The 14,445-nt window shown below is 39.0% G+C and overlaps 1 protein-coding gene across 3 annotated transcripts in view; it reads left to right on the top strand.

Annotated features, from left to right (window-relative positions):
• DCDC2 (doublecortin domain containing 2) overlaps window positions 1-14,445 on the top strand; it is a 71,795-nt gene that overhangs the window by 55,249 nt on the left and 2,101 nt on the right. For all 3 annotated transcript variants that reach the window (XM_074897913.1, XM_074897914.1, XM_074897912.1), the window contains 2 exons: window positions 642-739; window positions 13,204-13,551. In XM_074897913.1, the coding sequence (XP_074754014.1) occupies window positions 642-739; window positions 13,204-13,551 (446 nt within the window). The remainder of the gene's footprint in view (window positions 1-641; window positions 740-13,203; window positions 13,552-14,445) is intronic.

Here is a 14,445-nt window from a genome sequence, read left to right as displayed (position 1 = left end):
ACTAAATGGTGTAAAATCTTTGCAAAATTGAATATCACTGTAACCATTAGCCTTGTTAGCTAGGAGCATGTGCTTTTTTAATGTGGATGTGGAGTTTCAGCTATAATTCTACTTGCACGTGCCCAGGAGTGGGGAGTAGTATCAATCCCGACTGTTTCTATTACTCTTTTACTTCTGTCCTGATTCACCATGTTTGTCGGTGATTCAGAACCCGAGATTTTTGTTAGATGTGTGTTATAATGTTAATTACTAGAGGGTACTATCACTGACTATAGAAATAGAAGTAATTTGTTGTTGTAATGTATTAAGTTCAGATTCACCTGATCTTTGACAGAAGTGAAGTAACTTCAGATCTGAGGCTTTGTTCAGTCTCTGTTCTGTCTCTCTCTCCCTCTCTCTCTTCCTTTCCCTTTCCCTTCCTCAAATGGTGTAGCATGTAAGTATTTGTTATTAAAAAAGAAAGGAAAACAAATTGACAGTAATGGAAGACTGAAAACTTCAATAAAAGAACTGTATAGGGAATGGTGGGTCAGCTCAGAAACCAGCTCTCAGAAACAAAATTGAATGCAGTTCAGTCATTGTGCCACACAGTGTCACAGTTGGACTTCACTTCCTTCCACTCTGTATCTTTCCCATTGTAGGTGAAGCCACAGAAGCCACAGAAGAGGGGTCTGAAATGTGGGGGGCAGCTGAAGTGCAGGAAGATGAAGATACTCGTGTAGAAGTTCCGCTGGACCAGGTATTGATCAAGCTTTAAATAAATGGCTTTTTTTTTTTAGGATCACAGCTTGTGTGGGGTTTTTTCCCCAATTTCTTTCAAGTGTAGAGCATAATTCCGTAGGGATGATTGTAACAGCTCAACGATATGGCTTCTTTTACAGGAGCTTTAACAAATCTTCCTTTCTCTGTTAATGTGTCAAATATCAATTACATTTTCATCAGCTTCAGAACTACTCTGGGAGCCTGTATAGGGCCTTAGAGAATCAGGACTCCCTACTGTCACAACCTACCATATAGGTCCACCTGGTTGTCAGTCCCTTTATACTGGTGGAGCAGTGTGAAGGGACTATGGCATAGAATCAAGGTCAGAAGTCCTGAAGGCCTGAACCACGAACAGGCATGAATTTATCTGATTTTTATTAAGACTGCCAGCATTTTCTTCTGTTGGAACAACATGGTACTTAGTTGGTCAACTTTTTAATTGTAAGATTTATGTGCAATAAAGAGAACTAAACATAAGATTATATGCTCTTTGTTTTACTTTGATTTGTTTTTAAAAGAAACTTCTGTGAACTGAAATAATACAGGAAGTAGGTAAGTTAAAGTTTATTCCAATGAAGTGGAGAATAGAACTGCTTAAAATTATTTGCTGAAAAATTACCCTTTTTTTTTCTACTAGTGAATTGCTCACAAGACAGTCCTCTTTTTCATCTTACTTGTTTGTAAGAATTTGCCAACTTGTTCACCCTTATGTCCAGTCTACAAGATGTTGCATTATGCTTTTCCTATCTGTTGATAATGACTTGGGGCCAGACACCTAGGCCACAAGATAATGTTTCTGATCCATACTGCAGTGTAAGGCATCTCAGTTTACCCAATAGATTTCTCAGCCTAACAGTCATCCCAACAACATAATGGATTCTTGGGCATTTTTCTGACTTCCTGGTGGTCAGCTCGGTGCTGAGGAACAGCTGTTAATGTGAGATTGTAAACAAATGGGAGGGAGAGAGTTTACCCCAGGCAGCATGATGGAGCACAAGCCATACAGGAGATTTCTGGAGTGTGTTGGAGACAATTTTTTGATATAGGTAGTAGGATACATGATTAGGAGAGGCATTCTTCTGGATTAGGGCATCTTCCTTAAATCACAAGAACTGCCCCCATGTGCAAGAAAACAAGCAGGCATAGCAGGAGGCCGATTTGAACAGAGGGCTCTTGACCTCATACTAAAGGAGGTAGAGTGTGGTAAGGAGAAGAAGGGATGGATTGCTAAGGAGCAGTATAGAGACATTGTCTGGGTGTGCAGGTTTGGAATTGGGAAAGCCAAAACTTACTGAGAAATGGAAACTGGGAATAACCAATATGGATTTACTATGGGCAAATCATAGTTAAGCAACCTCTTTGCCTCAGTGATTAAATAACTGGATCTCTGAATGAAGGGATAGCAGTTATTGTCACTTGTCTTGCTTTCAGCTTAGATTTCTGTATTTGTAGGAGAAATTGTAAGAAGCATAGTAGATATGGGGTGTAAGATATCCTTAAGAAAGGTAGGGACTGGATGTGTGGGCTACAAGTTAGACAAAAAACTGTCTGGATCAGTGGAACTTAAAAGGTCAGTTGGTTGAAATTTAACCGGCACCTGTTTACAAATGGTGGTTCTCAGGGTCTGATACTGGGTCTGATACTTTTTAACATGTTCACTGGTAAAATGGACAATGGCATGGGATGCAGCCTTATCCAGGCTCAGTGGTAAAGATAAGCTGTCATTATCAGCTGATATGCAGGTCTTCCTTTCAGAGCAATCTCAACAGCTTGAAGAAATGGACTGACTCAAGCTTCATGAAGTTCAGCAAAGAGAAATATGAAGTTGGGTGCCAGGAACTCAGTAGTTGTGTCTTGGTACAGTCTTGGCGCAGGTAGGCTATGGAGCAACTTCAGGAAGCGCCATGCAGCTCCTGTGGCTAGCAAGTTGATGATGAGTTGGTGATGCTCCCTTTTGGTGATGAGTTTGGCTGTGCAGGCTGGGCTGGTAAAAGCACAGCCAGCACATCAAGGGAAATTATTATATTCCTTGACTTGGCACCTCTGAGGTTGCATCTAGAATATTGTCCAGTTTTGAGTCCTTCCCAGTACAAGAGAGATATTTACAAACAGGAGAGGGCCCAGCACAGCAACACACTAAAAGGTTTAGGGGGCTAGAGTTTATGAACAAGGAGAAGCTTAGGAACTGGGTTTGTTTCATCTTCAAGGCTAAGGAAGAGAAGACAGATCAAACTGCTCTCCATAGCTACAGAATAGAGTAACAGAGAAGATGGAGCCAGGCTTTTCCCTGTGTTGAACAGCAAAAGGATGAGGGAATGGTCAAATGTAGCAGCAAGGAAAATTCTGATTGGATGTAAGAAAAATGTTTTCAACAGTGAGAACTCTAAGCACCTTCCTGTCCAGAGATGATGGGGAATCTTTGTCTTTGGTGATATTTAAACCTGACAGGGCCTCAAACAACTTTGAAGTTAGTGCAGCAGGGCACTGACCTAGATGATCTCTAGAGCAGTAGTCTTCAAATTGGAGTGTACACAGACCAGGGGGTGTGCAAGACAATCCATTGGGGTACAGGAAGAAAATGTTAGAACTTCAGTAGTACACATATATAATGTATAAATAAATAAACATATACTGGGGATTTGTGCTCAAAAAGTGATAGGAGTGTGCAATCAAAACAGTTTGGAGACCACTTACCTACAGGTCTCTTCTAACATCACTTTTCTGTGATTCTGTTATTTGTCCATCTTTGATTATTTCAGACCTATAATCAACTTCTTTTTAGTAAACTTTTTTTTTTTCGTGCTTACTATTTAGTTGGCTGACTTTTTTTTCAATTTACTTTTATTGGGTAAAAGAATACTACACATATATACATTTTGCTTGTGTTCTGCTTTTAAAAAATGCCTGAGGGGAAGAGAAAAGTATTATACTTTTTATACTTTGTATATCAATTTCTGCCTGCATTACTAATCTGTACATTAACAAAAGCCACATACGAACTTGCTACTTTAGCCGTTTTGAAGAATGGTGTCATAGCATCTGGAAAAAAATCTGGATCTCTTCATTTTATTTTAGATGGCTGTTTCTAAGAAGCTTCATGCTTAGCGATTTATTCACTATAATGGGAAGGAGTGTCGCTCAGCTGTTTTACAGACATTGTTCTTGAAGGCACGTGAATGAGGTGATTGAAAGAGGCAAGAGCATGACTGTCCTGGTCCCTTATATAAGGAATGCTACAGCTGTGTCTTTTCACAGCAAATACCTGCCCCGGCCTCAGAGACTCGTGTGCTAAACACCATTGGGCTCATCAGCCCTGTTAATTGCAGTTGTCCTGAGGTGCTGTGATAATTAGGATGTGTTGGGTTGTACTGATAGTACTGACATTGAGGAAGAACATGCTGCCTGTCATCTTAATCTTATGAGATCCTGAAGTATATCCTGCCCTGGTCTTGACAGTGTAATAATCAAACTGAGAAATTATTAGTCTGTGTATTGGACTCTGAAGGTGTGTAGAGAATTCCTCTGGGTAGCATAAAGCATTTGAGTGTAAATTGGGTTGTCAGGTCTTAGTTTTTAGGTTGACTGCAATTCATATGAAATCCAAGAGCTCTGGAGATGGCTGCCTTACTTCTCCACTGAGATCCTACAGCACAGGCAACAGCTCTGCCCATTCTGTTGTGTGTCTCACCGGTTTGCCTCAGCCAGAGGATGGTGACCATCACTAGAGAGGGGAAACTAGTTAACTCTCCACTACCACTTCTGTACTTGGCAGTGGTAGCCACAGTTGATATAGTTGCCAGTGAGCATGGGATGTACTAGGAACTTGCTTGATACCTCTAAGCTCATGTACCAAGGCCCAGGCATTGTCCTCAGATGGAAATATTTTCCAGTTGCTACCAACTGGTTTTGCTACCTGGACAAGGAACTGGATGCAGATGTGTTTGAGGGGGAAAAGCATTTAAAATAATCAGTCATGCAGACTATTAGTAATCTGATTTTCATATTTTCAGAAAAGACAAACAAAGGAGCAAATTTTATTGCAACTCAAGCCATGGTTTATTTTTCATTTTAAAATTTCATATATAGTTTCCTAGGTAATCTGGCAAGAAGCCAGGTCCTTCTGAGTAGCACTGGGTACTCTTTATTCCCAGATAACTAAGGTTATTCAGACCTTGGAAGCATTTAGCATTTTACATGTTCAGGTTCTTATTAATGATCATTTTAAATTGTTTTAAATTCTGTGATGTAAAGCTTTATAGCTTTTTCTTATCTGAACTGCAGCTCCTGTTATTTCTAGAAATATGGAAAAGGACAGCCAGCCAGGGCTTGACTATCTTGCATAATGCATAAATATTTACATGCCAGCTTTCACTAGTATGCTGACACTTCTGATATGCTATCATTTCTATCAGTCACATAAATAAGGTGCCGAAGATAGAGCTTAGTCTTTTTTCTTTTTATGCACCTTCCCTGTTTTGCCATTTGAAGTACATGGTTCAGCAAATGCCAGATTAGCCATTAACTAAACTTAGTGTAATACTGGCTAGACACCCGCTTATATCCTATTCTGTAAAATGCTGTCTGCCAGCTGAGAACACATTAAAAGAACAGGATTTGCTTTACTCTAGACTAGCTGACAGTTGTAATTGAACATCAAGGAGGAAAAATCAGTGTTTTGCCTAAAACCAAACCAGACCCTTCTGTTCTATATTCCGTACTGAGACTTCAGCTTCCAAACACAAAATGGATAGTTTATTCTTTTGACATGCAGACTTACTCCAGGTGGGTTGTTTACATCACTGAGTCAACATCTGTGAGAACTGATGACAATTGTGCAAATAGCAATGGAACAAGGTAGTTTTATTGCAGTTCTTGGCAGAGAGGCAGCAAAACAGAAGTTTCTTACCTGAGATGGTAATTAAGTGTGTTGAGTTTGCTGATAATAATATAAATATATTCAAAGTAACTCTTTCTGAGATATACAATTTTCTAACTTGTAAAGCTTTCAGAACAAACTACTACTTTTTGTTTAATTTGCTATAAGTTGTCAAATACAAAAGCAGCAGTTGGTAGTAATAGTATTGAAATAACACTGCAAGTTTGCATTGGTTTATCCATTTCCAAAGGCATGGTTGTTCTTCTCACATGCTGAGCCATTGGGAGGTGGGGTAAGTGTGAGAGTTATGAGTTATGAAGTTGTCCAGTGCCTGATGCCTACAAGGAATTCAGGCACATTGTTGTGCCAGCCTGCTTTGCTGTGGTGCATATGATACTGGCTATTAAGATGTAAGTGATGTAGAATTAATCTGTTTTGTTTTTTTTCCCCTCCAGATTCATCATCTGCATCTCCCTTTCTCTTTCTGTGTTTATTTGTAAAAATCATTGGATTATAAATTTGTCTAACGGGCACTGATTTGGATTTTTTTGTAGATGTCGACACTCTTGGTTCTTTCACTAGCCATTTGCTTTCTATTATTACAGACATGTCCACTGATTAATGCAGTCCTGATGCCACTCATTATTCCCCATTTCCTGGGCTGTGATGTGATGTGAGATTGTGTAGCTCCCCTAGGTGCTCTCTCTGTAGCTAGAGTGTATCATCAGTAGCAGAAAATTTGCACCTTTCATTTGCAGTTTTCATTATGGAGTATGCATTTTGCTTTAGAGACCCAAGATTCACCTCAGTGAACAGAATAAAATATTTATCTTCCCTATTGCTGAAGGCAAAATGTTAAAGTTTACATTGATTCAACATTAAAACAGGCTGACTGCTCAAAGAGACATTCCTTAATTAAAAAGGCTAGAACTTTATGTGGAGGAAACATTTTTCACTACATCAGTAAGGATTTCAAAGTGACATTTGGAAAGAATACATGCAGAACTTTTTATGCTCAAAATTTGCTACAAATGATGCAGCTGTAATTTAAACCTTCTGGATTTTGAGTGTTGACAAGCCAGCAGATAAGATTTATCCCTGCATGTTCTTTCAGCTCCAGTGATTTACACTTAATTGTTTGTCTGTGTGAGATAGGGAAACTTACTCTGGTTGGTTCCTTGCAGCTCAGAATGAGAAGAGAGATCTTCCCTTGGTTTCTGCATTGGATGACTCTGATTTCTGAAGCTGTAGCACCATTAAAGGCCTGTGTGGCCAACTGTTGGAGAGCCTTCACTTCTTTCGAGTGAAGTTTGCAAATGCAGTTCTGTTGTAAAACTAGTGTTGATACCACTTTGAAAAAAGTTTCCTCTCTGTCTGCACCTGTCTTGAAAAAATCTAGCAATCCTAGAGCAGACAATTTCTCAAATTGCTTAACTTTTAGGGCATTTTTCATTCATTGTAGAAGCATCTGTCTCTGGGGGAAAAAAAAAAATCTATATTTTTACAACCTCAGTAGGGCTTCTTTTTAAATGCTTATCAGTCTTCTCATTGTCTATAGGGATGCTCAACAGATCATACTGTATTGTAGGGTGTGAAGTTTAGGCAAATTTTAATGTACACATGGAAAATGTTATGGAAAAATAGACACAGTTGTCAGTGAAATGGAGAAAAATATTGTTGACTTTGGTATATCTTTAAAAAGTGAAGATCTGATCAGATGTCTTCTCTGCCATGCCCATCTTGTGATTAAGGAATTGTGCACACTTTCGATTGTCACACAATGAAATTGAGGAATGGAGTTTGAAAAGCTTTTTTTTCTACACTTCAAGTTACATAGTTTCCATTCATTCCAGTTATACTCTGGGTCCCATGATCTTATAAAAAATTAGACCCTGTGGCTGTATTTGTAAAAAAAAGAAAGAAAAATGCATCCAACTCATAAAAAGGTTAGAGTTTAAATGTTGGGGGGATAAAGACTTTTTTTCCTTCAGAAACAAGAGCACATTTATTATGTGGAAGGTGTAAGACTGATGAACCCTTCACTATTAATTTGCTTGTTTTTAAGAGCCTGGGTTTTGTAAATTATATGGAAGAGAAGAGGGCTGCTGTCACTTAGCAACCCTGTCTGGTTCAGGAACAAAATGTTTTGCTGTTGGAATCTGCAGTGCTGCTACAAAGCATTCCTGACTGGGTAGGAACAGGGGCAGCTCTGTTCTGGAGAGGTTTGGTGCAATCAAAGTTAAGTGTTCCTGATGCTGCATTTGTGAGATGTATTCATGCCAGTATTTGTGATCATTAAGATTTTTGTTGTCTACTTCATTGTTTGTCTTTTGTGACCATTAGCCAAGTAAACATTTCCAAATGGCTTCAATAAAGCAAAATTATATTTTACATTAATGGTACAAAATAATTTCCTCCTTAAATGATTTGTGATATCGCACTTTTCAATATTCTAGTATCAGTCATGTACAAACCTTATGAGAGGTTACATTAGCATCCCTAGAGGAAAAGAAGCCAAATGCTTCAATGTCTGAAGATTTCCTGACTTATTGCTTTTGAATGATGATGGCATTTGGTAATGTAGCTCTTAATGAATGATAGCATGATGAGTGTAATTAGAATACATCTTTCTTTTTTAAACACTCTGTTTTTGCTGAGATTAAAAATACCATCAAGCAATCATACTTCTTGAATGCAAAATGAAATTCACTGTTCCTCATCAACCTGCTAGCAAGCCAGGAGGTTTCCAGAAGGCAAGCTGGGTCCATATTTCTAGCATGAAGTTGAAAGTTACTTCACTTGTAAGTGCCTTTGGTTGAATATGCCTTTCAATATACATATACAGTTCTGTCAGTGAGTGTTTTTATTGCTAGTCCATGACAAGCGAAGAATTGTGCTCACATTCATGAAGGTGTGGTTTGAAAACTAGTTATTTTAGCTACTGTACTTTCAACTGGGAAACTGCAAAAGCATCATCTTCACTGAAAAGATGCAGCCAGCAATACGAGAAAGAAGGTTACTTCCTATTTTCTTGCAACCATAAAAAAGGCAAAATTACAACCTTTACTACGTGTAGTTATGACTATAGGAGGAATGAGGATAATCCATCACAGTCACCAGAAAAGTCCCCTGTCCTAGAAGTCGCTTCCTTGTCTGGGTATATTACCTTGTGCTGATTTTGGTAAGATAGCGTTCATTTTCTTCACAGTAACTAGTATGGGGCTCTATTTTGGATTTGTGCTGGAAACGGTGTTCATAGGGATGTTTTAGTTACTGCTGAGCATCACTTAGAGTCAAGGCCTTTTCTGCTTCTCATCCCACTCCACTGGCAAGGAGGCTGGGGGTGCACAAGAAGTTGGGAGGGGACACAGCTAGAACAGCTGACCCCAACTGACCAAAGGGATATCCCATAATATGTGGTGTCATGCTCAGCATATAAAGCTGGGGGAAGAAGAAGGAAGGGGGGATGTTCAAATTGATGGCGTTTGTCTTCCCAAGTAGCTGTTAGGTGTGATGGAGCCCTGCTGTCCTGGAGATGGCTGAACACCTGCCTGCCAGTGGGAAGTGGTGAATGAATCCCTTGTTTTGCTTTGCTGGCATACACAGCTTTTGCTTTATGAAATTGTCTTTATCTCAACCCATGAGTTTTCCCACTTTTACTCTTCCAATTCTCTCCTCCATCCCAACTAGGGGGAGTGAGTGAGTGGCTGTGTGGGGCTTAGTTGCTAGCTGGGGTTAAGCCATGACAACTTCAAGGAATAAGAATGTAATCACCCCATCCTTCTCCAGTCCTGAATTTATTGCTGTCAGGTTCAAGTTGTGCTGGTTTTTTTTGTGATGTGGACACAGGACTAAAGTAACACAGGAGTGCTTATTCTGTACTTCATGACAGCATACATGTTTAGTTACCCTGGGCTACAACTGGCTGGTGCTTCAAACTTGAATGTTTGAAGAGCCCCTTGTTCTCTGTTATGAACCTGGAATCTCTCATGTCGACACGTTGATATTAATATCGATGCTTATGTTCATTTAGTTTTGTTACAAAGTGGTGATAGACCTCAGTCACTCAGGCCTGAAGACGTAGCTGGTTCTCTGGATTTGAGATACCCTGAGCTTTTACAAGAATCCCAAATTTGACTTCCTGTGAGTCAACACACTGGCTGAAAGAACCATCTCTGACTTTGGCTGCAAGGAGGACAGCAGAGTCCCATATCTGTCTTGGCTATCCAGGCAATGTATTCCGCAGCTCTTACTGGGAGTATACTGGTCATTTAAAAGATGAGTGATGAAAAGCTAAAAACTAAGATGTGAAATGTCACCGCTTTTCCCTGAGCATACAAGATCATTGCTGACTTCTAGAAATAAGTCTTATCATTTCTGTGAGGACATGTAGGTCTGAACCAGCATACCTGTTTTGCTTTCAGTATGCCCATCCTGATTTATTCTGACTGAGAGAACACAGTTTGCAGTAACTGTACTGTATACATAATAGGCATTTTGTACAGTTGTAGGCGGAGAGATGACTGGAGTGTATTGAATTCAATGAAAAGGTTCCCATTGACTCCAGGGGACTATGAATTATACTCTGACCCAGTAAGCACTTTAATGTAGGCTTTAGCTCACTATTTCACTGAAATCATTGGAACTGTTCAAGAAGGTAAAATTAAGCATGTACAGCATTTACAGGCTTTGGACCATAAAAAACTCTGGTTTTCTCTCTTTTTCTGTTTTCCTTCCTGCATGTGTATATGCACATAAACATTCTCTTTTCCTAAATACGAAAAATTTAACTTTTGCTAAGTATATCTCCTTGTTAGTGAAGGTGTACTTAAAATAATGCAAATTTATGCATAGCTAGGAGATCAATAAGATCTCAGTAGAAAGTATCATACTTTTTATGTAAAGAGCAATGTATGATTTGGTAGGTGATTTTGGCCTTCAGTTCCCTCCCTGCAGTCTTGTCTTAGGTCTGCTGTGCACTTTGAAATGCATCATCTGTGGTCATATTCACAATTCAAAGCCGATCCATGACTCTGCATGCAGTGGGAACCATACTGCATTTTAGATTACCTTGCAGAAGGTCTTTTCCTCTGGATCGATGTTGATTTTAACTTGTTTGAAATGTCCATTCTAATGTAGTGTGGCTTGAAAGGAGATTAAATGAAGGACACCTTTTGCTTTCCAATTATTAACTGTAAACCTGACTTTTTATTTTTGTCTGTAGTAGTAAAAACCATTGTAGTAATATGCTCAGCTATCTTGAAAAACATTATACTTGCACTGCTGGGATTTGTTTCACTGGTCTTGTTTTGTACTATTTGTCAGGCAATTTAGCTTGACTGGTCAAGTTAAATTAGTTGAAATTTGAATGTTACTTCATACCAGTTCCCGGTGAGCTTCCAGTGAGTCTCTGGGTACAGTTCAGTAACGTGTTTATCTTCTACATTACTCAGTTTTAACTCTTAAAAAATTTACATCCACACCTATTTTAGACAGATAAGGTCTAATGCATCTAGGTAGTGTAGCACCTTAGGAGTATACTGCCCCTTAAATGTCCATTGTGCTTCTATGACAAAGACTGCTTCCATAACAATGAAACTAGCAAAACCACATGCATTAGGATACATATTTTTACACACTTTCTACTAAGTCAAGTCTACACACCTTCTTCTGCAGTCCAAAATGAGCCACCATACTAAAGCAGTTCAGGCAAGGACAGATACTCTCTTCTGATTGTACCCACTATCAGGCAGTAACAAAAAGGTGGAAATAATGATATCTTGGATGACTACAACAGTTAACGGAGAAAGCCCGGGTTTACTCTTCTACTTTTCTTACCCTCTCTTCATTTGGTGTTTGTAATGTTATAGCAAGCAGGTGTCATTAAGCAAAACCAAACCCGCTTGCTTTTAGCTAGCAGTGTCTGGTGCATTGATTTTGTCCCACCCTCCCCTGTTTATGGTCAGAATCCAAAATTGCTTATTTCCATAGCAGACTGAAAACAAATTAGTAGTTACATGTGTAAGACTAGGAGGTAACTTCTGGAAGTTTATGGATCTACTGATTCTTTGCTATCTTTGTCTGCGGGAGATTACCAAAGTTGGCTCAAATTTGCTTTGGATGGTGCCTTCTCTGAAGGTGTCTGTAAAGACCTGGCTTGTTTAATTTTTATTTTAGTGGTAATAAGGCCAGTTTGATGTTACCAGATCAAAGTGAGTCAGGAAGATTTGAAAAAAAACCACACAGAGACTACTGTACTTCAGAAATTACTTATGGAGCCATTATTTATCTGGTCATGTAACCATGTAATATTACTAGTAATTTGCCATTCTGTGTATTATTACAATGCGATAACTTGTCCTTTTTGAAGCTGCAGTATTGTGCACTGGCATAATAAAGTTGTCTTATGTTGCTACTTAAACATCAAAGGAAAAGCAAGGAGTTTCATCAAGAGGCTTTAATCAGTTGTTGGTATTGCTGAACTGGCTTTTACTAGTAAGTTGAAGGTGATGAGATAATTCTTTCAAAATGTTAGTATTAGTGAGGGAAAGAGATTTTTAGAAGATACAAACTACAGATAGCTGACTGCATAAAGGAGCTGCTAATGATACTGACATTCCAAACACTTTTGATTAAGAGACAATCTATGGCTCTCAGCTTGTTTGCTTTAGATTTAGTCCGATGAGGCTGTGTGGGAGGTGGACACTCTGTCACTCCTGTGGGGTTTTTTTCCCCCCTTTATTTTCATTCAGCCCTTAGCACAAGCACATAAGTCATCTTGGCAGCAGGGTGAATAGTCAGGTGAATCTTCAAAGGTGAAACTGGAAGACAAATGATGAAAACTACATAGTATATGCATCAGTCTTCCAGGTTGTCATGAAATGATGCTGCTAGCAGCTTTATCTACAGTGAGTTTCTGCTCAGTCTTCAATATGGGAGAAGATCCTGTTCCTCCTGTCTGCTAGTCTGACTCTGTGTAGGAAAAACAAATCCTAACCATGCCATCCTACACAGGGCGCTTTGGGAAGGGGAATGATGTTATGGAAGTGACCAGTAGGTCTACCTCCTCTCTCTTGCTACTTTTCTGTGGATGCAAAGAAGACGGGACTGATTAGCATGGCATGGTCTTGTCCATAGGTAAAATGCTTCTTGGGGAACAGTTTGTGGGCTAGTGATGTATGATATTTTATTGCAACAGGATTTTATAAACAAGTATGTATTAAATGCTAGAATGTCAGAGCCCCTGGAATAGCTGGAACAACAAAATAGCTGTTGCTGTATTAATTAAATCTAGCTCGTTCCAGTTTTTTTGAGTACAGTCAAATGGATTAACCCAGTGTAATACATTTAAATCCCACTAACACATTTTTTATGTAGAATAAGAGTGCATTATGGGGTGATAGTACAGGAACATTCTTTTCTGTCCATGTAGACAAACCTCAAATTAGCATACTTACTTCCTAGTAATGATGTAATTGTGATTTTGATGTTTGTCACGTTTAAGAATAGCACGGAGCATTCTGATTAAAAATGCCTCATAATGCTGCTGCTTTTCTTTTCACCAGAGGCCAGCAGAAACTGTAGATGAAGAAGAAAATGCAGAAGAGGAAAATGACAGGGGGGAGGAGGCATATAGAGGAGAGGAAGAATATCCAGAAGTGAATGGAGATGAAAGTGGGGAAACTGTTAAAGAAAGAAGTGAACTGTTAAAAAAAGAAGTGGAAGAAAACAAGAAGAAATTATATGAAACAGAAGAAACAGAGAATATTAACCAAGCAGAGGAAGAGGAACCTATCCATTTAAATGGCAAGAAAAATGTAGGAAATGGTGAGGGAATGGAACACTTGAACCACCAAGGTGATCTTCATCCTGAAGAAGAAAAAAAAGAAGAGGATTCTGACAGTCAGAACCAGGTGAGTGTTTATTCTTTCAGTTTGTTCTTAAGTTATTTTTCCTCATTCATCTCAGCCTTAGGCTTCTCAAATAGTCTCTAACTAGCTAATTCTGATAAGGTCCTGACAGCATTTATGAGAACTTCAGTTTGTGGAAAAGCTGTTTTCCGTCTGTCTAGATTCGTTATATCAGTAATTACATTATATGCCCTCCAACTGAGAAAGCAGATGTTTCCCACTATTTGATGAATCTGCATCTCCTGCTTTCCTGAATATGCTGAATTTTGAAAAAAAGTAATCTTGCAATTTCCAGAAAAGCATAATCATTCATAAAGTGCTCTTGCCGTTGCTTTGTGGAAGTTTCATCTCCTTTTCTTAGCAACTGGAAAAAACAGTGGAGATTAACAAGATCCTCAAAGCAAGGGGCTTTAGTCAGTTTAAAAGCAAATATCCTGTTAATGTAGGAGACACAGTAACATGCTGTTGTCTTAGATGGAAGCATGCAGCCCAGAAGGATAAAGTGGACTACCCTGACTGGCAGATGAACTGACCAGTGAACAGAATGTGGGAAATGAAGTGTTTTGTTTGATGGAGAGAATCCAGATCTGGGAAGAGTGTGATTCTTGAGCAACAGAAGCAGAACAACTTGCTGCATATTCCCTGCCTATAGGCTGCTGAAAAACAAATTATTCCTCTGCTTCTCGCAGAGGTTTCTTGCAACTGGGCTTTCTTGCAACTGGGCTTTCTTCTGTTTCTGTATGACACACAGGAACATTTCTCAATTAGGACAGCTGAGTAATGTGACATTTTCTTGGGCCCTGAATTTATCGTGTGCTTGATATATCAGGGCTTTTTGTTTGTTTTTCAAAAAGCTGGTTATTTATGGAAGTGGACGAAGTTAGTGAGCATTCACTT

The sequence above is a fragment of the Athene noctua genome, chromosome 2 (assembly GCF_965140245.1).
Source record: "Athene noctua chromosome 2, bAthNoc1.hap1.1, whole genome shotgun sequence".
Taxonomy (NCBI): Eukaryota; Metazoa; Chordata; class Aves; order Strigiformes; family Strigidae; genus Athene; species Athene noctua.
The sequence above is the reverse complement of the archived record's forward strand: the minus strand, read 5'-3'. Positions and strand labels throughout refer to the sequence as shown.